A 26,484-nucleotide genomic window follows, 5' to 3' on the forward strand; every position below is an offset into this window, starting at 1 on the left:
TATTACACAGAGCGATGTTTAGGTGCAAACGAGGGCCATCAGCGCTCGCTTGCTCCTCGTTCCCCACTCGCTGCCGGCGCTATTACACGCGTCGACAGTGAACTGGTGAGAGCCAGGGGGAGCGGGGATCGATAGATCGTCCGGGCAGCCCATAGCAGATAGCAGCGGTCTGCTGCTGCCGCTCCTCTTCCACGAAGTGTCGGCAGCAAATCGCTGCTATATTAAATCGCCAACAACAATCAACAGCATCATTCATGTCGGCTGATCGTTGTCTTCTATTACACCAGACGATTATCGTCCGTAACGGCCAAATACGGTCGATAATCGTTAAGTGTAATAGGACCTTTAATTCAGGACCAACTTACCCCTAGGTTCACATTTCTAATTAATAATAATATATCAGAACTACTATGTACGATGAATATACTTATTCAAATACATTCAATTTACATCTATCATCTTTATCATTTATCAAAAAAAAAAAAAACAAAACACAACTTACTGCAAGCTTGAAAGAAAAATTCTTCAGCAGATCAGACACTCCATAAATGTTTAAGGTATCCTGGTCTTCAAAAGCACTCGCTGCTAAAGGGGCAAAGAAATCTTTTGCATAATAATGAAGCATTTTCCACTTGCCCATATATTCTGTAAAACAACGGAAAAAAAAAATAAAAAAAAAAAATAACAAAACATTCTAAGTCTGAATTCAGCATTAGGTCACACATATGCATTAAATATTAAGATTAGAGATGAGCGCAACTTGCGCACGCTCGAGTCTCATCATTTGGCATTTGAATACTGGTGGCTGAAGTAGTTGGATGCAATCCCAGGGAGCCCAGGAAAACATAGATAAAACCATAGGCCTATGGGTGTATCCCTCTTTTCCAGAACTCTCTAGGGCTAAATGTATTAAAATGCCGAAGGATCAGACTCTATCGTGCGCAAGTTGTGCTCATCGCTAAGAAAGATCAAACAAACCAAAAGTTACAATAACTAAATAGAAAAACATTCCCTTTCCATCCATCAACATTGGACTGTTCACACACATAAGGCTTTTATGTAAAACACACCAGAGCTCAAACAATTGTATTGTGTAAATAGGTTATTGTTCTAACATAAACATGTTGTCTAAATGAATAAATGAAGAAATATCCGGCCACAGGAGAGAGTCATAATAACTCTCTCCCTCTTCCTGAGGTAAATACGGCCACAGAGGTTACAGAGGGGACTGCACCTAGGTGTTTGGTGATGATGGTACTTGTAGTTCTCCCTGGGGCTTCTCCATTACTGCTGCCTGAGGTGTTGATGGAGAAGCCCGATGGTGATGAGAATAATTCAGACAACAGGGAGTCGAGGCAGTGAGATACAACAGTGACTTTTACTTGCATAAGAAGTATATAACTTGAACGGTTTTCTTGGTGCTTAATATCTCTCAATATGGCCGACTGCCAGAGATGGGTCACTGATGTTAATCTGGAGGTATGGTGATATATATGGAGTCGTCCTTGGATAGGTAGTGAACCACAACCCAGTGGAATGGGAGTCCTTCAGGGTTATCTGGGCCAGGCCGTAAGCCACAACGTTTTGGACCCCAGAAATAACTAAGGGTATGTCGATAAGTTGCCCCTCAGCGTGAATACCTTGATGAGAAAGTGGATCAGCCTTGCTCTCTTGGCAAGTTCATCAATAAAATAGGCTCCTTGGCTCAACAACTCCCATTTGTCACACTCTCTCTGTTAGTGGTTATGCTGTCTCCTCACAGAAATCTCCTCGCAGGCTGTCGTCCCCTCAGAGGAGGTTACCTGTACCAACTGCCTCTTGAGGGGAGCTCATTAGAATAGCTCCGCCCTCTTTCTGGACCTTTCTCCTAGCTTCTGAAGTACAGTAAGGCAGCTGGTGTTGCTATGGTAACTCCCTGAGTGTGGTGTTTTTCCTGGTCTGTGATTGCGGTCCGGCAGCTACCTCCGTGATCCGTGCAAAACAGTCCGTTTTTCATCAGTTTTGCATCCGTGTCAGTTTTTTTCACGGATCTGTGTTAAAGCATTTTAAATTACATTGATTACATCACATCTGTGTTTTTCACGGATGAACACTGATGTCACATCCTTGTACATCTGTGAAAAGCACGGATCTCATTGATTTCTATGGGGAATCCTTTCCGTGCATCCGTTCCGAGTAATGACATGTCCTATTTTTTAACGGAACGGATCACGGATCCGTGAAATCACGGAACATCTGAATAGCCCAATAGAAAGCAATGGACTGTAAAATTGTCCGTGAGCACGGACAACTTCCCGAAACGTGTGAATGCAGCCTAATAGCTATAATGAACCATCTCCAGCAGGGCTCCTCTCTATAATACAATAAAGGAAAACCAATATATTAATAAATCTATGTCAATATAATATAGGGTCCATTCTCTGCCCAACCTTAGGAACCCCCAACTCCTGTACACTACAATGCCAAGCTGAAATGTAGGCTTCTGACGTACCGATTGAGGACCAAGACGGTGCTTGCCAGATATCATTCAGCTGCCAGTAAAGTGCACCCATTGTAAAACCCCGTCCATTCACAATTTCACTCTGACTGCGTCTGTAAAATTCGGTTTGTAGCTTCACACACTGAGCCTGCATTACCTGGGAATGAGGAAAGAACAATCTTCTGTTATCATCTGTTCAGGTCAGGAGAAAGTCATTTACTTCCATGACTAAATCCGGTGGAAAAGCTGACAAGGCTTGGACACACTTGGCTTATTACAGGACATTGTGACTCGGAGTATCTGTGAATGTTGTTGGTGTAATCGTGTCCTATACTTGTAGTTATCTACCACTACATAAGCTATTTTCTCATACAAACAACGCAAACAAAGTAAGTCTCAATACCCTAGATGACCTCCCTCCACCTAAGTCACCCGACATGCGTTTTGCTTTAGGGCCCTTGACAAAGCAGGTAACGCAAAATGCCTGACAGGTGAGTGATGTGGAGGAGGTAACTTACTTTGTTTGCACTGGAGATGAGCAAATTTACAGTACAAATGAAACCAATCACTTTGTTAGCTCGGCAATCTGCTTATCAGCCTGCTGCCTTTGAAGTCCTACTTCTCCACCCACTGGGGGTGGGCTGGCCCGTTACGCGTGGATAGAACAGCGCCATACACGGGAACCGGGATGCGTTTTAAAAAACGGACCGCGGCACCGGCTTCCCCATGAAGGCGCCGTTCTATCCGTGGGTCAGATTAAAGAAGACGTACCTGATGGTACATCCTCTTTAAGGAATTTGCATACAATTTTCTCATTTTTCACCCATAATTGCTAGGGTTTGTCTTTGGTCACAGAAATGTAATTTAGAAGCTCACTTGATTGATAATTCCTAATCTGTACAGCGCAATAATCTGCAGGGAGTGGCATGTGAAAGGTGGAAAGTTGTACGTTGGATACCAACACCAAGATCATCTGATTGGGTTATTCGGTTTTCTTTGTACTGTTTATGCTGTAGCAACCTGGAGCAACCTGGAGAGAAGGGATCTCAGGGAGGATAGAGGTTATGATGAATAAACGAAGATATATCCTGTCACAGGCCGAGTGGTAATAACTCTCTCCCTCTTATTGAGGTTATAGAGAGGGATTGCACCTAGGTGTTTGGCGATGGATGTTGCTTGTAATTCCCCCAGGGTCTTATCTATTACTACGGCTTGTGGTGGTAATGGAGAAGCCCTTGATGGTGATGAGGTGTAGAATTTATTCAGACAATGTTGTTAGCTCGGCAGCTGCTTATCAGCCGGTTGCCATTGAAGTCCGTGCTCCTCCATCCTGGGTGCCTGGAAAAGCTAGATCCGGTCCTGGGAGAGATTTTCCAGGACTGGATCCAGCTTTTCCAAGCACCCAGGATGGAGCAGCATGGACTTCAAAAGCAGCAGGCTGATAAGATTGCCGAGCTAACCAAGTGATTCGCTTTGTTAGTACTGTAAAAGAATCAGTGTGTGATAGAGGTACATACTTCTAGTGCCTGTTATATAGTGACAGTGTCATAGTTGTGAATCATTTATATAAAGACCGGGGCTAGTTAAGAGAAACTATCTGCAAAAAAAAAAACATAAATAAGCTACAAAACAAAAAAAATCACACTAAGACCAGCCACACTTTAGTTAGTAAAAAAAATGATGATACCTGAGTCAAGTACAAAATGTCGTGAAATTGTTTTAAAGGATCGATGTTCTTTGGCATTGTGTAGTGGAGACCAGCCTGGTACATCATTTGCTCATTCCCTGAATCATGATGTTGACGATGGATACTAAAATTGCTAGAATAAGACCAGTCCTCAGGAGAAGACACCTGTAGCAGAAAGTTGTAGGATTTTTCTGTGAATTCCACTACTGGCATTACAATGGGGAAAATGCACAGTCAAGTCTGCAAAAGTATGTAGTAGATTTCCAGAATACGTGAATGTGATGCTAAATAATTTTGCATTGAAGAGTATTACGGAAGTAATATTTTTTGGCAAACCAGAAAAATTACAGTAGACTTACTAGCTTTCAGAGCTGCAAGTGGGTGGTTGTCATCTGGGGGAAAAACTTTTACTTAAACATGAGATTGTCAGCAGAAAAGAAAAACACTTCTCTCTTGAACCTTTAGTCCTTTAACATATTTAAAGGTTTCGATCATGTCCTCCCTTTCCCTTCTTTCCTTCAGACTATACAGATTTAAATACTTAAAGGGGTTGGCAACTTTATAGTAAAATTGTTCAGTGTACAGTATTAGTAACTGTACCCCCTGCACTTACTGACAGCTGCTCTCTGTGTACCTCATAGAGCTAAAACCAGACTTCCCTCCTCCAGGCTGTGCTGTCCTGCTCTGTAGTGAGTCTGTCCATAAGATGGCTGAGCATGGAGGAGCATGTTAACCATGCCCTGCCCCCCAATGTCCACCACTGAGCCTGTATATGCCTATGGAGAACACTGGGGGAGGGGCATGGTCACATGCTCCTCCATGCTCTGCCATCTTATGGACAGAATCACCACAGAGCAGGACAGCACAGCCTGGAGGAGGCAATCTGATTTAAGCTCTATGAGGTACACAGGGAGCTGCTGTCAGTAAGTGGAGTTAGTACATTTACTTATAGTGTAAACCGATCAATTTTACTATAAAATGGCCAATCCCTTTAAGTCTGATTTCCTGGTTTTATGCTTCATACCCACCACCATTTTTAAAGCCTATTGTAGGTCTCCAGAGTATTCCAGATGTGATCTCACTAGTGTTCTATACGGCGGAATCATAATCCCCCTCTTCCTACTGGTTATACCTCTAGCTATATAGCCCAACATACGATTTTCTTTTCCCACCACCTGGTTGCACTGATGACTCATTTAAAGGCTGTCAAAAATCACTACCCCTAAATCCCTCTCTCCCAAAGTCTTTGTCAACACAGAAATGCCGATATTATACTCGGATAGAGGATTCCTTCTTCCTATGTACAATATTTTACATTTAGAAACATTGAACTGCAATTCCATTATGTTATCTAGTAAATCCAAATAATTTTCCATATTACCGACACCACCAGGAATATCAAAAATATTGCACAATTGTGTGTCATCAGCAAACAGACAAACCTTACCTACCAAACCTTCTCCTATGTCATTTACAAATATATTAAAAAGAACAGGACCCAGAACAGAACCTTGTGGTCGCCACTTGTAACTAGTGATGAGCGAATAGTGATATTAGACTATTCGATTGAATATTCGATCCCATTAAAGTCTATGGGAACAAGTATTCGATTATTGAAAAACTTCTATTCGACCACTTGGAGGTGTTCACCAAGTCCACAATGACACCTCAGGGAAAGGGGATTTGAACGCTTATCGAATATTCGGTGTACTACTCGATACTATCGAATACCTTACTATTCGATCGAATATCTATTCGATCGAACAGTATTCACTCATCACTACTTGTAACCAGTCTCTGTTTAGAATATACACTATTAACCACGACCCTCTGATATCTATCCTTCACCAACCACAAATCCACTAAACTATCCCGGGATTGAGTCCAATTCTCACTACCTTTTCTATCAGTTCTTTATGGGGAACTGTATGAAAGGCTTTGCTGAAGTCCAGATAGGTGATATCCACGGCACTACCCTCATCCTTTTGATTTTTTTATACATTTTTTACATTTCTTACATTGTCCATGGGATAAAATAAATAGCGTACAATCTTGTAACAATTCCCAGCTTTCAAACACAGTTATTTTTTTCCTGAAATTAATGATATATGATGCATGTTATACCTTATGTAATGTACTAAATGACGGCCAAGATTGAAAGCCATATTCCGAAGCTAAGCGAGGTTTGGGATACGATGTCCAATTCCAACAATCTGTCATATAGTTGTAGTAATGAACATCACCATAGTGATTGTCATATGGATCTTTGGAAAGCCAGTTCTCTTCTTCAGTCTCTTTTCCATTGGTAGGGCTCGAAGCAATGAAAGGACGAGTCACATCCATCTGAATAGAGAGAGGATATAATAGTACAACACAAACAGCACTGGAGTTAGGTCCACTCTAATCAAATATGGTTCCTGTCTAAGGTCCACGTCAATCCATAGTAATAGAGTCCGAGACGGCAATTCCACAATACAAGCAGTTCCTTTAACAACACAAATTCTGTTTTACTCGTCACAGCATCCTCATTGCCTCCTAGGTTTCTGTATTTTGACCATTAACAGATAGCACTTATAGGTGCCAACAGGATGCCTGTTGCAAAGAGCCAAGGTGTTAATTGAATTTTGCCACAAAGAACACTTATAGATAGTGGATAAATGTCTGAACACCCCACCACCACCACCTTGAGAACACAACTACCAAAGCTCCCATATGAATGGAGTGATAGAGCGCATACTTGACCACTACCCCATTCACTGTCTACAGGAGTGGCATTGAAGTCCAATCCCTATACTACCTTATTTTGGTACCCCCCCCCCCCACCATACACAATAATTAGGGTATACATGGTGGGAAAACCTCTAAGAGTTTCATGTAATTATTTCCTATTACTTCAGGTCTGTAGCACACTTCATGGAGTGTTACATGGTGTGCTGAACAGTGTGAAAACTGCACTAGTTAATAATGGTAAATTTTACATAGATACACCAGGCAGAAAATAGGTTTTCACTGAACGTCAGTGTTGACAGGGTCATGCTATTTTTGGATAGGCCGTGCTAAAAAGGGGAATGGTAACGTTTAGTTGTCAATTTATTCACACATTTATAAAAACGATACAATACAGAGTTCTAAGAAAAGAGTATTCTAGAATTATTTCAAAAGAAATGCAAATATACATGTCAGAAGAAAAGCCACACAGACCCTCCATAAACCTAATCAATTAAAGCCAATTTACCATCAGACCGACACCAGTGCCACAGGCCTTTTTTTTTAACCATGGCCCGGTTCCAATGCACGCCACCAGTCTATTCCCGGGCACTAGCCCGGCATGAAGCACACGTGACGATCTTCCCTCTGTGACACAGCTCCATTAAAATGAATGGAGCCGTGTCACAGAGGGGAGGGGTTTCGTCACACTGCGGGCTCGTCCCCAATGCTTCATGCTGGGCCGGTGCCAGGGAATAGACCTGCGCCGTGCACCGGAATCGGGCTGCAGTTCAAAAAGAAGCCTGCGGCACTGGTGTCGGTCTATTCATGTAGAAGACTGAAAGCGATCTACCTGATGGTAGATTCGCTTTAAATATAAGCCAATCGCTTACCGCAAGGACAAGCTCTCGGATAGTTTTTATGTAAAGGGTTAAATAATCCTTTGCATAAATCTCCTTCATGTAGCTTGGTATTGAAAACCAGTCACTGGCAATGGCAGCCTCGTTCTCATTATTGCCACTCCAAACAATAATACAGGGGTGAGATTTAAGTCTTCTAATCTGTAAAGAACACAAAAAAAAATAACCAATTTTATGGCATGAAACATTAGAATTTTAGATATATCATAGATAGATAGAAATATTATCACTGTTAGTGTTTTCTATACTTTATATTACCTCCAAAAAGATTACACTAGGAAACTAGATATTACAGATGAGATTGGTATAAAGAAGTGTACAGGAGCTTTTTACTGCCATGACATGTTTCCCCCTTGTTACTTGCTATGTTGTATTAAAGGGGTACTCCAGCGTGGGGGCACTTTTGCGCTGGGACTGGGGACGAGGTGGCCGAGGGAAAAGACGTCCACTCACCTCCCCGGTTCCATCGGCGGGTCCCGCTTCGCAGCGCTCCGGTGCCCGGTCCCCGGCCGCGTCTGGGTGTCGGACACAGGCCCGAGACGTGGCGTCTCAGGTCCGCTCAGCCGGCGGGATCCCGCCTCCTTCGCTGACTGGCTGAGCGGACCTGAGACGTCATACCTCGGGCCCGCGTCAGACACCCGGACGCGGCCAGGAACCGGAGCGTCGCGATGCGGGACCCGCCGCTGGAACCAGGGAGGTGAGTGGACGTCTTTTTCCTCGGCCACCTCGTCCCCGGTCCCAGCGCAAAAGTGCCCCCACGCTGGAGTACCCCTTTAATGTTTTATCTCAATTCAGAGCAATTTATTTGCTGTCAAAAACATTAATATTCAAAGAGGAAGTCCAGTGAAAATGTAAAATCCGCAGCAGGGGGTGAGTGAAAATAGAAAGCATACTTACCCGTCCCAGTGTCCCCAATCCCACCGCTCTCTGACAGCCACAGAAGTTGTTTTTTTTGTCTGGCTTCTCCATATGTCATGGCCCTGGGTCCTGCTACTGGAAACATCATGTACCCTGCTGATGGATTGCCCACTCAGCCAGTCAGTGACTGCAGCGGCGATGTCCCATCCCAGTCACTGATTGAGTGAGCGGGCAATCCACCAGAGTGGTACATGACATTGCAGTTGTCAGGCCGGCAGCTATCAGATATTGTTCAGGGACTGCTGCGAGGGCACAGGGATGGGTAACTATACTTTCTTTTTTATGTTCCCATACCCCGCTGCCTGCAGATGATTTTTTTCACAGGACTTCTCCTTCAATAATTGGGCTTCGTACATTTCTAACTGTGCTTTACATTGTGACAACCTACCTGGTGAATGACTTCTTCTCTGACGGTATCCAGGAACCATTCATCAGTTGGATAAAGGGAACATGCAAACATAAAATCTTGCCAGACCTGCGGCAGCAACAAAATTACTATGAGCACACGGTAACGCGAACTATATAAGCCTTCTAATACAGATATAATGGCCTGCTTTAAAATACTAAGAAACACGTAAACACTTAAAAAAACTAAAATGTACAACAAATAACTAACTATGAGGAATTATTTGGTTCTTAAAATAACTTTCATTGGAAAAAACTCAAGTGTCAAGCCTTTGGGTATAGACGAACACCAACATGCCCGAGGTTTGGTCATCTCTAATAACGATATAGGACAATATGCTAATAAATGCAAAAGGTTTGAGGGCACTAGTAGCGTCATGTTATGTTAATATTCAGCACAAGTAATTTGGGGATTACCATTATTCCCAAGTCATCACAAATGTTGTAGAACTCATCACTCTCATATATTCCTCCACCCCACACACGAAGAGTATTCATATTAGCATCAACTGCTGACTGTAGTAGATTGCGGAGCCTGTTGTATACAGAATTGGTGGTAATAAGTAAAAACATACAAATATATCTCTAAGGGTGCGTTCACACGTACAGGATCTGCAGAAGATTGTGGCCAAGTTTATAACTAATACTAAAAGACTGCATTTTAATACCAAACCCGTGACAAACATGGCCATTACTTCTCAGAATTCACTTTGTCTTGAAAAGAGTCAGCTGGTATCCAGTTGGATCCTTTGAGAAAAATGGGAACTCCATTAATCTTCATGTAGAAAGACAACCCAGGAGAGCCATCAATTGGTTCCTCAACAAGTTCAACAGTACGAAAATAAATCTGAATATAAAGAGATAGAATGGAAACCTTAGTAATGATTAGGAAGAAAAAAAAAATAGAGGGATAACAATGAGAAACTAATGGGGCTGTGTCGCAGTTTCCTGCACTCTGGGTGGCTGGATGTATCACTATGCAAGAAAGCACAGCCCCTTGGTGATCAGAAAGTAATGGCATAGCCTTGTAATATGGCTTCTCCTGGTGGGAAATTCCCTTTAAAGAGGATGTACCATCAGGTACATACTCTTTAATCTGACCCAGGGATAGAACGGCGCCGTTAACGGTTCTTGGGTCGGAGCTGAAGCACAGGAGGCGGGCCGTCCCGCCCCCAGTGGGAGGAATCCCCCGCACCTATATGACGCGGTTCCATTGATTCTAATAAAGCCGCGTCATAGAGGGGAGGGAATTTCCTCCCACTGGGGGCGGGGCGGCCCGCCTCCTGTGCTTCAGTTCCGGCCCGGGACCTGTTGATAGAACGGTGCTGTACACGGGAACCGGGCCGCGGTTCAAAAAACGGACCACGGCACCGGCTTCTCTGTGACTGCCCCGTTCTATCCCTGGGTCAGATTAAAGAGGATGTACCTGATGGTGCATCCTCTTTAAGCCTGGTAAGTCACTGTAGTCATTGTTTATAGAACTTCATGCAATAAAAGGTTATACCTTAACCCCATTATGACCATTCCACTTGGTGTAATGGGCTGTAGAACTGGTCTTTGTGCATGCAGACTGTCGGTTAACATGTTAAAATTTGACAGCTTTACTGATTATTAGTGATTATGTTCACTACTAATGAATTCGGATGCCAATTCCCCGCAGCACCCAATAGAGTGTGCGGCCTGAGCTGCACACTCCATTGTGTCAGCTGACAGGTTCTGGCATGTCAGTTTTTGCAGCGTTGCTAACGATCCCAGCCGGAGTGTATACTATGGGGGAGAGTTATCAAACTGGTGTAAAGTACAGCTGGCTCAGTTGTTCCTAGCAACCAATCAGATTCCACCTTTCATTTTCCAGAGAGTCTGTGAGCAATGAAAAGTGGAATCTGATTGGTTGCTAGGGACAACTGAGCCAGTTTCACTTCACACCAGTTTGATAAATCTCCACCTATGTGTATACATTCTGGTTGTGATTCCATAGAGGGCAGCACTATGTAAGTTTTGTATTAATCACGGCCGTTGTCGCAAATCAGCAACAACAGCCGTGATTAATTCCAAACTTCTGTAGTGTGAACATAGCCTTAAACACATTGCTGTTGGCAGGATTGGAGTGTCAGGGTACAAACACACACAGCATATACGCAGCAGATTTGTTGGTGCAGATTTAATGTTGTGTTCAGTTATTTAGATCTAATCTGCTGCGTATCTGCTGCGTATTTGCTGCGTATCACAGCAGTAAATACGCAGCGTATATATCGTGTGTGTTTGTACCCTTACACTGAAAAGAATCAGCTCCTTCTCACTAAAACCCTCTGAACACAGATGAAATCAAATGCTGAGCTCCCAGCTGCTAAAAGCTTTGCTTCTGTATTTGGGCAGTTCCTAGACGGAAGCCTGTGACGTCACTACAGTCACTATAAGAGGGCTTCCCTGCCGGAATCAATGTCTGACTATACAGATCACTGGTAAGATGGCTGTTACCATTAGATCACTGTTATCAATGTTCTGTAAAGGGGGGACAGCAGGAAACACATAGAATATTTACTCCCTGTTAAAGTGCGCTCTCATAGTAACAAAAACAAATTAAAAACATTAAATAAAAAGGAGAATAAAACTTATAAATAGAAACAACAAATAAAGTCCCCCTCCCCTAAGGAAACTAAATACCTGTTCAATCATGAATGCACCAAATTCAAAGGTTCTGCATGACATGAACACATTTTGCAGGGGTATAACATGTTCCTGTCACACAGATTACAGAGTACAAAAAAAAGTGTGTACCTTGTGATTATCACCCATACAGAGAGGTTGCGTCTAGCTAAGGAAGGGAATTTGACCTTATTGTTATTATTGGCACTATAGCAAAATTATAGGTTATATAACATACACATATGTACCGTACCATCGCTGTGCACAGAAGAAACAGAGGATTTGTTTTTAAAAACATTAAAATATTGCATACAAAAGAATGCATTTTTTTCCTATTTTTAAAAAACAACCCCCCCCCCCCCCCCCCCCCCACACACACACACACACACACACACACACAAAACCGATTAATCTTTGCTCCAATTTTAAATAATCAGAGAGTTAAACAAAAAAGTACAAATAAATAGAACAAATGCGGCATTCCAAAGGGTATAATTTTGTTCTGGTCACAAAGGCCCAAAACACTGCGGGTCATGAAAGAGTTAATACATAACACGTGTGTTTATATGTCACAACCTCTGTATGGTTCTTCTATTGCAAACAGGAAAACTTCTGCTTCTACTGTGATATTTAGCATAGAACGTTATGCACTAAATGACAGGATAATTTTATTATTTTTTTTAAATTGAGATTTAACAACATGAGAAAAAAAATCCACAAACCTTAGTTGTTTTTTCAATAATGTATTCACCTTCAAAGTGAAAGGTGACAGACATATTGTAGCCTGTTTGACGTCCATAACCATTTGGCCACCACAAATCTATTGATGTATTCTAAAAGAATAAAAGATCGAGCAAATTTATGCTTGTATCCACAGCAGGATAAATGGATAGACAGACAGATAGGTCTACTTCTTCATTGTAGCTGAGAAATTACAGTCAATATTCAAAAGCAGAATGTTAGGTACTGTCGTAACATCAGTTTTACCCGTTTGATTTAAACAACTTGAAAAAGTTTGTCTTACTAGTATGTATGGCGGTAATATAGGGAGGTCACCCCCCCCCCCCCAAACAAAAACAATAAAACTGTCTCCCCTCCTATTATTCAAAGCAGATACCTGCTGTAAGGGTCCACATCGGAGCACCACTACTATTTATACTTAATCAGCGGTGCCACCAAGGTGGGTCATCTTTGTTGTTGAGTCCCCTCTCCCCACCTCAGTCCGATACTGTATTCCACGCCCCTCCTTGTCATGTTGCACGGGTGGTGGGCCTGATCCTAGTGAAGCAAACACTGGACCGAGGAAAAGAGAGGCAGACACAGGACTGTTGTTGGGATCAGTGAGGGCTTGAGGACTGTGAGAAGAGTTTTATTTTTTAATGGCACCATTTTGTGGTGACTATAATTCATAATTTTTTTTAGGGTGTATTCACACCACGATTGTGCCTTTCAAGGCAAGGATACCTTAGCACCCAGTCAATATCTGGTGCCAACGTATCAGGCACAGACCCTATTCACTTCTATGACCCAAAAGTAGTCAGCTAGTGACTACATTCCGTTCATTTTGTGTATGTATACCAGTTTACTCAAAACTCTTATATATTTTTGGGACATAGAAGCGCTCATGGGGTTCGTGCCAGTCTGAGCACACACCTCCAATTTTGACAGGGTACCAACGTATCTGAGCCTTGGAAGGCACAATATTAACATGGACCTTTCTAGTTTAGGTAGCATGTTACAATGCTGCCTCCCCAATATTAGTCACACCAACGGAGAGAGGGGACTAAAATCTAATTCACAATTCTGATGAAAGTCTTAATCATGAAAATGTTAGAAGGCAAAGTCATCAAATTAATTTCCCTAGAATACAGTGAAACATTTTCTGAATTACCTTATTCATTTTTACAATAATTTGATATGCCTGCTGACCAGGAACAACAGTCAAACCCTGGGACTGGTCAACCTGAATTTCTGGTATCCTGATGACCACATGTCCTGGAAGAACATTACTGGCAACTGAATCAAAGACAGGCTCAACGACAACTGCCCATTGGGATACTGTATCATCTAAAAAGAAGAGATGACAAACAAGAAAGATAATTACACTCACTATCAAAATGCAAAAAGAGCAGATTTATACCAGCTTAGCGGAAATGCAAAAACATTTCGTAATATCACAACGGCTCTTCACACAGGTATATGGTCAGAGTAGGACCAGTTTCACACAAATGTGTTACGTGTGTTAAATGTGTTTTTTGTTAGCCCTCACTTTCTGATGGCCAGAACGCACAGCACTCAGCATATCGGAAATGCAGTCAGACCAGGACTTGCGCCCAAAGTATGGATGCAAAAATGCAAATGTAATATGCTTGTGTGAACCAGGCATAAGAGAGAGTGGAGAGCACTAACTGCTGGGGAAGAAAAAAGTTTTTTTGCTTTTGAATTGTATTCTAGCTGGTTGTGCTTCAGGTTACCCAGTATACTGTGTGGGTATTCTTCAGCTCAGAAAGAGTAAATAGAGCAGCGGCACTCACCCAGTATTCTCTTCTGTCTTTACTGAAGTATCAAACACATAAAATTCGTGCCGATCGGCACACAGGTGAGGGAGGACAAACACAAGTGCAACAAGCCGAACCTGTGTGCCGACCGGCACAAATTTTGTGTGTTTGATACTTCAATAAAGACAGAAGAGAATACAGGGTGAGTGCCGCTGCTATGTTTACGCTTTCTAACCTGAAGAATTTTGCTGGACTCATTTTTTTTTTATTGCTGAGCACCACCATTTGTCTCAAAACAAAAGCTCCAAGTTCCGTGGTGTGATTGAATGGTAGTTTTATTGCCAGATAGTGTGAACAAGGTGGTGCCGGTTTTTGTCTCTCTTGAGTACGTACTGTGTGGGTATGTTCACACCGAGTAAAACAGACGTAATTCCAAGGCAGGGAATCTCGCCTGCCTCAATGTGCCAATGGGAAGCCGTGCCCCCCTCTGCTCTCCACTCAAAGAATTTACATGTCAATTCTTTGAGCAGAGACACGCAAGGCATCTTATTGACGCACTGAGGCAGACAGAATCCCGAGTGAGAGCTCCGCCACAGAATTCCGCCTGTTTTTCTCAAGTGTGATTGCACCTTTATAGGAACATAAGCCTAACAGTGTGTTTTCATCTCAACCAATATCAGTGGCGGATTATAATATGGGCGGTTTGGACGGTCGCCCGAGGCTCTGGGGGGGCCCATGCCACGCCACTCGCATTATAATCCGCTACTGCGGGTGACTCTCTTGTGACCGCAAGCATTATTTTGCTTGCGGTCACAAGAGTCAGTCTGTCCCCCGGCTGATGCGCGGCTGCCGGGGGTGTCTCGTCCTATGCCCGGTAGCGCGCGCATCAGAGAGCTCCCAGTGCACCTGTGGCTGTGACTTCCGGCGCACGGGGAGCTCTCTGATGCGCACGCTGCCGGGGATAGGACGGGACACCCCCGGCAGCCGCGCATCAGACCATCAGACGGGGACAGACCGAGAGGCTCGACGGAGGAACGGATGGCAGGCGAGTACTGTTGTGTTGTTTTTTTGTTGTGTGTTATCTGCAGGGGGGTGGGGCAGCAATGAGGGGGACCATCTATAAGAGGGGGAGAGGGAAGAGGGGGTCAGCAAAGAGGGGGACCATCTATAAGAGGGAAGAGGGGGCCAGCAATGAGGGGGACCATCTATAAGGGGGGGGGGAGATGGAAGAGGGGGACCATCTATAAGGGGGGAAGAGGGGGCCAGCTGACATCCTCTGTGCTGCTGTGACCTCCCCTATAGATCAGCACCCTCCTCTCCTGACATCCTCTGCGCTGCTGTGACCTCCCCTATAAGATCAGCGCCCTCCTCTCCTGACATCCTCTGTGCTGCTGTGACCTCCCCTATAGATCAGCACCCTCCTTTCCTGACATCCTCTGTGCTGCTGTGACCTCTCCTATAGATCAGCACTCCCCTCTCCTGACATCCTCTGTGCTGCTGTGACCTCTCCTATAAGATCAGCCCCCTCCTCTCCTGACATCCTCTGTGCTGCTGGGACCTCTCCTTTAAGATCAGCCCCCTCCTCTCCTGACATCCTCTGTGCTGCTGGGACCTCTCCTATAAGATCAGCCCCCTCCTCTCCTGACATCCTCTGTGCTGCTGGGACCTACCTCTCCTATAAGATCAGCCCCCTCCTCTCCTGACATCCTCTGTGCTGCTGGGACCTCTCCTATAGGATCAGCACCCTCCTCTCCTGACATCCTCTGTGCTGCTGGGACCTCTCCTATAGGATTAGCACCCTCTTCTCCTGACATCCTCTGTGCTGCTGGGACCTCTCCTATAGGATTAGCACCCTCTTCTCCTGACATCCTCTGTGCTGCTGTGACCCTGTGACCTCCCCTATAAGATCAGCCCCCTCCTCTCCTGACAACCTCTGTGCTGCTGTGACCTGGGGGGAGGGGGGGCAACTGCAGGAAACCAGGTGGCAATATGTTTATTGGGGGCAGTGGAGGTGGGGTGGACAATGCTTACTGGGGGTAGCAGCAAGGGACCAAACATTATGTTTATTGGGGCCAGCAGGGAGGGGAGGCAGGCAGTGTTTATTGGGGACAGCGTGGGGGGGGGGGGGGGGGTCAGTAGCGGATTATAATTTGGGCAGATTGACCGGGGGCAGGTTGGGTGGCCCGGGGCCCAGGGTACATTTAATCCGCCACTGACCAATGTAGTTAAACTTCTACGGCTTGTCAAGGTAAATATTTCTTGCGCATACAGTCATTTAGCAAACCTGGCCCCTTTTCATATGCCGCTCTTTCCCGTCCCATTGTTGACAGCTTGTTGTCTAGGTTAACAACCACCTCTCTGCTCTAAAAGCAGTGGTGAGACATTTTATATAGAGATAGTAGATGTAATAAAAAGGTTAAAAATAGAAACTTGTGTAAACTGCCCATAGCAGCCAATCACTGCTCAGCCATCTTTGCTCCCAGACAACCTCTTTAGGCCATATACCTTAGATTGTATAGGACCATAGTAAGAAATAACCCACAGTTGCACAGTTCTATTTTACTTTGGCCATAGTCCCGTGAAAATTACTAATGACTTTTTTTTTTAACACCATACTCAACTCTACAATGCACTTCACAAAACAAAACAAAGAAAAAATTTCACTTTAGAAAGACTTACCGAACAGGGAGGTGCAGGAAATATAATTTAGTTGAATTAGGTTATATGCTTCAATTCTGATATCTTTCCAAATGCCCTGTGTAGGGAATGAAGGGCCCCAATCCCAGCTAAATGAGCACTGAGCCTATAGTAGGAGAAAACGGGGAAAGAACCAAAAGACGAGCAGTGTCAGTCACGAGATGCAATCTAACGGATGAGATGACTTCAAGGGAAACCAAAACCCCCTATGCACATGCAAAACCACAGCAGGCAGGTCCACATAGCTCACTGCACATACTTTAGCATTGTCACCTTTGGTCTTGCTGTCCGTTCAGTTATTTCTGCCTTTTCTATCTGGTCACAGTGCCACGGCAAATACGCTATCCCTAACAGCCTGAATGCTAAAGCAAGGTTAGTGCACATGCAGTCAGCAGGCCGCCACTGGAGATAGCACGTCTGTGTAAGGTGGGCTTTTAGCAGGACTGCTTGTCACTCAAAGCAGGGGGCGACACAGCAGCACAGGCATCATCACAGTCACACCCCTATGAAAATGGTGACCAGATGGAAAAAGGTACGGATAAGTATGACCCTATCAACCTGTCTGCGGTTTTATTTGCATAGGAGGTGTCAGTTTCTCTTTCAGGTAGCATAAAACACCTGGTAAATATTTTACGTAGGATATACTCCTCTACTGACAGACTCAAAATTCTTTGTAAAACCGTAATGTAAATTGCTGACCTCACCCTATTACTAAACCTAATTCAACCAGATTTACATCTTGTTAATATAATATAAAACACAACGCGTAAAATGAAGACACTTTATATACATATTGATATCACTCTAGCATCTTGTCACTAGGGTTGTCACGATACCAGAATTCTGACTCTGACTGGGCTGAGAACACTTAGCCTGGCCTAGCAAAAATTGGGTTAAGTGGGGATGCTCAGCATAGCAAGACAGTAAGCTGCAATCTATGATGGTATTTCTGCTCCTCAGTGGGGATAATGTGAGGCTATTGTTAGCCATTTCAAACACTAATACTAAGCCCCAGTTTAGTAATGGATGCCATTAATCAGAAATAGAAAGCTGAAAAGACAATACAGGAGTGACCTTTTTTTTTCTTTTCACTTTAGCCATCTTTGCTGGGGGAAAAAAAAAAAAAAAGTTGGCCATCAAATTTGTCCACTGAATCCAACGTAGTCCTCAAGATACCAATATCTCAACGACAATATAAAAGCAAAGAGAAAAAGAGAAAAAAAGTTACTGAGGCTAGTTTCACACTGCGTTTTTGCAATCCGTTTTTTACATCAGTTTTTTGCAAAAAAACGGATGCATTTGTGTGCATCCATTTTATTCCCTTTTTGCATTGACTTCCATTGTAAAAAAAACGGATCAAACGGATCCGTTTTTTTTTTACGGACACAAACGTAGCTGACACTACTTTTGTGTCCGTTAAAAAAAACGGACAATGGAAGCCAATGGAAAAATGGATGCATCCTTTTTTTTCATCCATTTTTTGCAAAAAACGGATGAAAAAAAAACAGATTGCAAAAAGGCAGTGTGAACCTAGCCTGAAAGGCATTCTTCCCTGCTGCGCTATCGGCTGTGGCTAGTACATGTCGTTGTGAACTGTAGACGGGACCTAAATGCTGCAAGGTCATGTCCTGCCTGCAATATCCAAATGCACAATCTAGCAGCTACAGCTAATGCAACAGGGTACAGCACACACAAAATGCTGAACAGCTGATCTCCAATTTTACGTTAACATAAACACAATGTGAAAACACAGCCTAACACTCCCTCCTGTCTGGCATCTCTCACTGCACTACAGCCTCTAGTGGTCATGTGATGGTCACTAGTGGCTGCAGTACAGCTGAAGACACATCCCGGAGTGGGGTGGAGTAAGTGGTAAGCACCCATCGAAGAGCAGAATACCCATCATTTTGACAGGTATTCTAGTCTTCTACAGTAAACAGTGCAGTGTTCAGAGCATGGACTCCTGTCATTATGATGGGAGTCCGGGCTCCTACACAGTAAGCATCAGTGAGCCGCTGGAACCTGCGTCACACTTCCTTACTCAACCCAAGCTTTAACTGTATGCCATAAATCAGGAAAAAGGTGACCCAAATAAACGCAGGTTGAGGCCAGGTGTTAAAGTGGTTTTGTGGGCCGCCATATTCTCTGAAACGAGAGGGGCTGTGTGGTAACATTTAGTATTTAACAGTAATATTTGGTGACTAAATATCCTAATCCACAGTAACAATGAAACAGAATTCATGTCTGTGCATAAGACTTAAATTTTACAACAATGTGGTTTCACCTTTCTTATGAAGTTGACATGACATTCTCCATTTTGTACTTTTGGAGGGCAGTCTGGTGGGATGGCATAGGCATGTTTTGTACTCTTTTCTTTGGCCCAGTCTACAGCGGACCGAAGCCTGATTTCTATGTAATTTTCCTCTTTGATTATTTTGGTTATATCTATAGTCTGTAGGTATAAAAACATAATGACAAGTAAGTCTAAAATGTAAAGAAATATACTTGGCTTTATATATGGATTATTCCTATCTCAAGTATTAAGTTATAGCCTGGAGCATAGTTAAACCTGGAGGGCTTCATTAAATATTTTTGCATATACAGTCATTTAGCAAAACTGCCTCCTTCTTATATGCTGCTCTTTCCCTCCCATTGTTGACAGTTCGTTGTCTAGGCTACAGACCACTGCCCTGCTCTAAAAGCAATGGCCTGTCTGGTGCCTAAATAGCTACAGTATGCATACTGATATATATTATACAGTGTATATATACACACTATAGCCCTATACAGCTACATTATAGCCATAGACAAAAAAATTTTAAAAGGTGGTTGGTGGTAACCTAGACAATAAGCTGTAAACAATGGAAGGAAAAGAACAGTGTATCGAGAGAAGGAAGCAAGTTTGTTAAATGAATGTACATGCAAAACTATTTAACTTGAGGAGCCCTAGAGGTGGAAATACCCCTTTAGGGTGCGTTCACACCAACAGGATCTGCAGCAGATTTGATGCTGTGTTCATTTATTTAAATGAAATCTGCTGCAGAAAATCAGCTGCAGATCCTGTAGGTGTGAACGCACCATTAAAGTAAATATATCGACTGTACTCACTGCAAAGAGGTGCAGGTACAACTAAATAGCTGTTAGGGTATAAATGTAAACTGTACCTTTCCTGGAGCAGATGGTGCTTGCCAAAGATATAAAATCCCTTTTTTATTTCTCAGCCAAGTCTCAAGGAGACAAAGCCGAGTGAAGAGGCGTGTCTGGCTAAGGCACCTGAGCAACCCAGCTCCCCCTTCTCGACACTTGGCTAAGAAATAGGAAGGCGATGTTGTAACTTTGCCAACCACCACCTGCTTCAGGAAATGTACAATTTACTTTTATACCCTAACAACTATCCACTGGTGTCTACAGCTCTTAGCAGCAAATACAGTAGATAGATTTCCTTAAAAGGATTATTCCCATCTCTGCAAGTTATGCTGAGATGGGAATGTTCCTTTAATTCTCAAAAAATGAATTTGGATTTGACATCATACATGTATGAGGAATGAGGAAAAAAAAAAAAAACGTGCAGAAAATCATTTAAAGTGGACATGTGACCAATTTTGAATTATGAGTTGTTTTTTTTTACAGGTTCTTGATACATCCTTCTGTTCCTGAAATATGTGGGTTTATAGTTTGACAATTCAGAGAATCGTGAAATGGCCTTGAACCTAATTTTAAAAACAGGAGTGAATATCAGGAGACACAGGCGTGAGTCAGGGATGTGAATGTTTTACATCAAGGACGTTTTTTTAGCTATACACACACCCTGACTATAGAATCATGTCCATATTTACTCCAATTATTAAAATTATTAAGTTCACACCCTCATATTAGCTATATTGTCAAACTATAAACCCATATATCTCAGAAATAGTAGGGCAGAGAAAAAAACAGCAAAAGGTATATTAATCAAGGCACCTTAATGTGCTATGTTCACACACACTGTACAAACAACAGGCGTTCTATCGTGAACAGCTGTTTAATGCTACCTACGGCCGGAAATAATCATGATCATTAATTCCGGCTGTAGGTAGTGTCAAACAATGGCCGTCCACAGCAGAACAGACGTTGTTTGTACAGCATGTGAACATAGCCTAAAAGGAGAAGCCCAGGCAAAATAAGAAAATGAATGCAGGTAGGGGGTGTTAAAAACATAAAAAAAATGTATACTTACCTATCCTGGTTTCCCAGTAGCCACCGGTACCCAGCCTCTGTTAAAGGGGTAGTGCGGTGCTCAGAAATTATTCACAGAATAACACACATTACAAAGTTATACAACTTTGTAGTGTATGTTATGTCTGTGAATGGCCCGTTCCCAGTGTCCCACAACCCCCGCCCGTGTACCCGGAAGTGTGTGGTTATAATTAATTAATTATACATTACCTGATCCGTGTCGAGGGCCGTCCGCCATCTTGTGCCCAACATCATCTTCTGATGGACGGCCGAGTCGCTGCCGCAAGTCCCCCCTCAGCCGCGTCACAACTGTGCTCAGCCCCGATTGGCTGAGCACAGTTATGCTCAGCCAATCGCGGCTGAGCATCGGATGACGCTGCGGAGGGCGGCTGGCATTCGGGACAGTCGGAGCTGTTCGCCGTCCGCCCGAAGAAGACGTCACTCGCTGAAGTTCGGAGACGGATGTCGGCACGTGACAGGTGAGTATAGCGCACCACACTTCCGGGTACACGGGTGGGGGTGGTGGGACACGGGGAAGGGGGACATTCACAGACATAACATACATTACAAAGTTGTATAACTTTGTAATGTGTGTTAGTCTGTGAATAATTTTTTACCCCTTTAACTTCTTCCATCTCCAAGTTACTTTGACCACAAAGGAACTGCCCCACTGAGCCAATCAGTGACTAAGGTGGGACACCGCGGAAGCCACTGTTTGGAGAGACCAGTGGCTGCTGGGGGACTAGGATGTTTAAGGGGTTTTCAATTAAAACTTACCTGTCCCCTATCCACAGGATAAGGGACAAGGAAGAGATTGCGAGAGGTCCAACCACTGAGCCCCCGACTCCTCTGTTTTGAACAGAGCTGCATGTCGGCATGTGACCCACAGATTTATGCATTCATTCTCTATGAAAACACTGGAGAGAGACGAGTACAGCACTTAACTCTTTCCGGTGATTTTTTAGAGAGTAAATAGAGCTGCAGGTCACAAGCCGACCTGCAACTCTATTTAAAACAAAGGAGCTGGAGGCCAATCTGGAGATCGCCGGGGGCACGGAGGTCAGACCCCCTGTGATCTCTCACTTGTCCTCTATCCTGTAAATGAGGAAAATAAAGTTTTAATCGGAAAACCCCTTTAGGTACACCTTGTTTATTATGTTTTACAACCCCTGCCTACATTAAATTTATTTTGCCAGTCCTACCCCTATAAGTTAAATAAAATGGTACTCCAAGAAAAAAAAAAGAAATCTTTAAATCAACTGGTTTCAGAAAGTTATACAAACTTGTAAATCACTTCTATTTAAAAATCTAAAGTCTTCCAGTACTTGTCAGCTGCTGTACGTCCTGCACAAAGTGATGTATTCTATCCAGTCTGACACAGTGCTCTCTGCTGCCACCTTTGTTTATGAAAGGAGCTGTCCAGAGCAGGAGAGGTTTTCTATGGGGATTTGGCACTGATCTGGACAGTTCCTGGTCAGAGAACCCCTTTAATGGTAGTTTATCATCATTTTTGAGGAGCTGGCCACAGGTTCTTTTAATTTTTTAGATTACCTCTCATATAAAGGTCACCATTATATGCGAGGCCTGCAGTTATTTTACATTGCTGGCCTCTACTGCAATAAGAAACAAAATATGCAATTCTTCTACTCACATATCTACTGAACATATTCTGAGTTTTTGCAATAGAAATTTTGTTGAGAACAATGGTAGAAATGGTGTCAATCCCTTCACAAACCAAGTTGACTTTCTGCCAATGTCTATAAAAAAAAAAATTTGAGACATCAGAGAAAATCAAGAATCACGCATCAATTAAAAACACTTAAAGTGACTCTGTACCCACAATCCGTCCCCCCCAAACCTCTTGTACCTTCGGATAGCTACTTTTAATCCAAGATCTGTCCTGGGGTCCGTTCGGCAGGGGATGCTGTTATTGTCATAAAAACAACTTTTAATCCGGCAGCGCTGTGTCTAAGGGCCGGGGCTTACATTTGTATATGCATTAGGCTGGCACACCCTCTCTGTCCTTCCTCCCCACCCTCCTCATCATTAGGAATGCTTCAGTTTCAGAACCGCATAATGAATATTTTAAAAAATATAAAATTTCAAATTCTGTCATTTTTGACCGAACAGAACAGCAGGGTTAAAGAGAATGTCTAGATTTGTTTGTAATATTTAGATCCAGATACCCGAACTTGTTCCTTTTCCACTCATCTGTTTCTATTCTCATTTGCATTTTTTTCTTTTATTTTTAGTACATTGTTATGGGGGCTGCCATCTTGCCTAAGCTAATATAACATTTAGGGATATGCTTTACAGTAGGCCTTATGGACAATATGAACATCTTCAGACCCCACTTTGCAAGGGACACAATTGTAAGAATGCTCAGTAACCTCTGCGAACTGTGGAAATGTCATTCCTAAGGGAGGGAGAAGCAGAGTTGCTATTATCTTTTCTATCTTCTGGTGTCACCTTTGGCTGCAACACTGTAAAAATTACTTTCCAGCAGCCCCCTACTTCGCATCATAGACATGGAGTCTCAGCTTAGTTTTATGTCAAGTCCATAAAGTCAGTCAATTGAAATAATAAATCTACAAATACCTTCTTTTCCGGCGTATAAGATGACCCCTGACTTTTAAGATTTCTAGGGGTTTGTCTTACACACCAGAAAATGTTAACCCCTGCCTGACCGCTTTGGGAGAATGACATAGGCTTTGGAGACTTCCGATGCCTCTGTCATTCCCCCGAAGCTCTCCCGGCAGCAGAGCATCTCCAAGCTTCTCTGATGAGACACTTGGCTGCCGGGAGAGCTTTGGGAACCTCCAGCGTAGGCAATGTCTCTGCATCACACTGCCTGTGTTGGTAACATGACGTTTTTGAGCTCCTCCACTGTATGCAGCGACCATACGCGGCGTATAATACAACCCCTGACTTCTGGGCAGATTTGTCGGGTTAGAAAGTCGTCTTATAATCCGGAAAAAACGGTAGTTAAAGCGAATGAAGCATGAACCGAGTTTTTATACATGAATAAATGCATCCAGTTAAAGGTAAAGATAACTTTAAGGGTAGGTTCACACTGCACTTTTGAAGTTCGTTTCACTGCGTTTAAAAACAGATGCAATTGTGTGCATCCGTCTGGATCTGTTTATCCACCGACTTCCATTATAAAAAAAATAAATAAATAAAATATATATTTTTTTTAAAGCATACACAAAAAAATGTGTTTTTGTGTACATTAAAAGAAACCATCTAAAAATGGATCCATTGTCTTTTAAATAAAAGCTCCTATGTTTTTACTGCAATGACAGAACCGGTTTCTGTCTTTACAGTAAGGAATCTGAAGATGCTGGCAGCTCAGGGGGACAGAGGCAGGGGAGAATCAGGCAATAACATTATGATCCCATGGCTGAAGTAAAAAATGTTACCTAGGCATTGAGGCATCAATGACCCATGCTCATACACGGGTTAAAGGGTACCTGGAAAGTAGCATGAGGCACCACTGCATCAGGAGATGAAGCTTCCAATCAAATTCAAAAAGGAAATAATTTGGATGTTTCCACATGCAGTGACAAGAATTGTGTTTATTTTTTGTAGGTAAGGCCATTTTTGAAGGTAAGATTGTAAAAAATAAATATGAAAAAAAGTAAAAAATAATAAATAATAATAATAATAATAATAATATATATATATTCACAAAAAACAGCATACATATAGTTAAAGGGAACCAATCACCCCGAAAATCGATGTAAAGACAAGGATATGTGCTGATAGATCACCCAGCACACTTCCCAAATATGCCCCTGTAACCTCTGTGCCCCCCTCAATGAGACAGTAATCTTACTTTCTTCTTGTCACGCGCTGTATGTAAATTTTTGCTAACTAGTCCGGGTGGGCGTATGTAGTCCTGGTGGGCGTATGTAGTCACGGTCCGTGGGCGTATCTACTCACGGTCCGGGGGCGTATGTAGTCGCGGTCTTCGGCTGTAATCACGCCCAGAGGGGCGTGATTCGGCGGCTTGCGGTCCAGTGACGTCATCCGGCGGCTTGCGTTCCGCGTCGCGGCCGCGCTGACGTGTTCGGGAACCCGCGCATGCGCAGTACGGCGGGAGACGACGCTGACGTACTGCGCATGCGCGGGTTCCCGAACACGTCGGCGCGGCCGCGACGCGGAACGCAAGCCGCCGGATGACGTCACTGGACCGCAAGCCGCCGAATCACGCCCCTCTGGGCGTGATTACAGCCGAAGACCGCGACTACATACGCCCCCGGACCGTGAGTAGATACGCCCACGGACCGTGACTACATACGCCCACCAGGACTACATACGCCCACCCGGACTAGTTAGCAAAAATTTACATACAGCGCGTGACAAGAAGAAAGTAAGATTACTGTCTCATTGAGGGGGGCACAGAGGTTACAGGGGCATATTTGGGAAGTGTGCTGGGTGATCTATCAGCACATATCCTTGTCTTTACATTGATTTTCGGGGTGATTGGTTCCCTTTAATGCTTGGCTTATGTATGCGGTCTTTTTTTACTCTTGCAGCCTATTTAGTGCCCCATCGAGCTGCTCACTGTGAGCCGGTGGACAGACACTTGGATCATTTATTTTACTCATCTGCAGCAGTGCACAACTGCTGGCCAATACCTTAATTCAGGAGGAAGCATAAACGTCTTGCTGTACGTCCAGTCATCTTGTACTATCCATTTGTAATTGATATCATTGAATCCAATGTAAGGGTCCTTTAGAAACCAAAAAAGCATAAGGAAAAAAAATACAGTTATTTGACAGCAAAAAGTACAGTGTGTGCACAGGTATAAAGCCAGGTGAGCCCCTCAAGCAACTGATCTGCATGAGTGCCAGTGCATTTAAGGGTGGGTTCACACATAACGCAATCACAGCGGATTTCACAGACTTCACTGTGATCCCCGCCCTGCCAGTTTGAATTTTCATCCCGCTGCCAGTATGTAAAAGCCGCCCCTTTAACCCGCAGCGGCCTGGGGAATACTTTATCAGTCTGCGTTCCAGCTTATTCTGTGGCTCCCGCCTCCATGAGAACCCCCTCAGCCAATCAGTGACTGTGGCAGGGCGTGCACTGATTGGATGTGCGGGACCTCCTGGAGCCAGGAGCCTCAGATGCGGCCGGATCGTGGTGCAGGTAATGTATCATCCCGGGTGGCGGTGGTTAATATTTTCAAATACGACACGAATGCGCCCGCATCAGAACTCAGCGGCGCTAAAGATCATCTGGCTGGTACTACAGTGCCGGGCGGAATGATCTTTTCTGAAGCTGGCCGTTCCGTGAACCGGCCGGTCT

General features: G+C 43.6%; 1 protein-coding gene across 3 annotated transcripts in view; it reads right to left on the minus strand.

Annotated features, from left to right (window-relative positions):
- MANBA (mannosidase beta) overlaps positions 1 to 26,484 on the minus strand; it is a 38,889-nt gene that overhangs the window by 3,468 nt on the left and 8,937 nt on the right. For 2 of the 3 annotated variants that reach the window (XM_069978383.1, XM_069978381.1), the window contains exons 2-15: positions 25,815 to 25,909; positions 22,823 to 22,928; positions 19,241 to 19,408; positions 16,939 to 17,062; positions 13,653 to 13,828; positions 12,484 to 12,594; positions 9,811 to 9,962; positions 9,533 to 9,650; positions 9,099 to 9,185; positions 7,766 to 7,933; positions 6,291 to 6,509; positions 4,167 to 4,331; positions 2,492 to 2,636; positions 503 to 645 (exon numbers count right to left, since the gene is read on the minus strand). In XM_069978383.1, the coding sequence (XP_069834484.1) occupies positions 503 to 645; positions 2,492 to 2,636; positions 4,167 to 4,331; positions 6,291 to 6,509; positions 7,766 to 7,933; positions 9,099 to 9,185; positions 9,533 to 9,650; positions 9,811 to 9,962; positions 12,484 to 12,594; positions 13,653 to 13,828; positions 16,939 to 17,062; positions 19,241 to 19,408; positions 22,823 to 22,928; positions 25,815 to 25,909 (1,977 nt within the window). Of the gene's footprint in view, positions 1 to 502; positions 646 to 2,491; positions 2,637 to 4,166; positions 4,332 to 6,290; positions 6,510 to 7,765; positions 7,934 to 9,098; positions 9,186 to 9,532; positions 9,651 to 9,810; positions 9,963 to 12,483; positions 12,595 to 13,652; positions 13,829 to 16,938; positions 17,063 to 18,030; positions 18,074 to 19,240; positions 19,409 to 22,822; positions 22,929 to 25,814; positions 25,910 to 26,484 lie in introns of those variants that run through there. The other variant, XM_069978384.1, reaches the window with a different exon arrangement.

Source organism: Dendropsophus ebraccatus, chromosome 7, assembly GCF_027789765.1.
Source record: "Dendropsophus ebraccatus isolate aDenEbr1 chromosome 7, aDenEbr1.pat, whole genome shotgun sequence".
NCBI classification, from domain to species: Eukaryota; Metazoa; Chordata; class Amphibia; order Anura; family Hylidae; genus Dendropsophus; species Dendropsophus ebraccatus.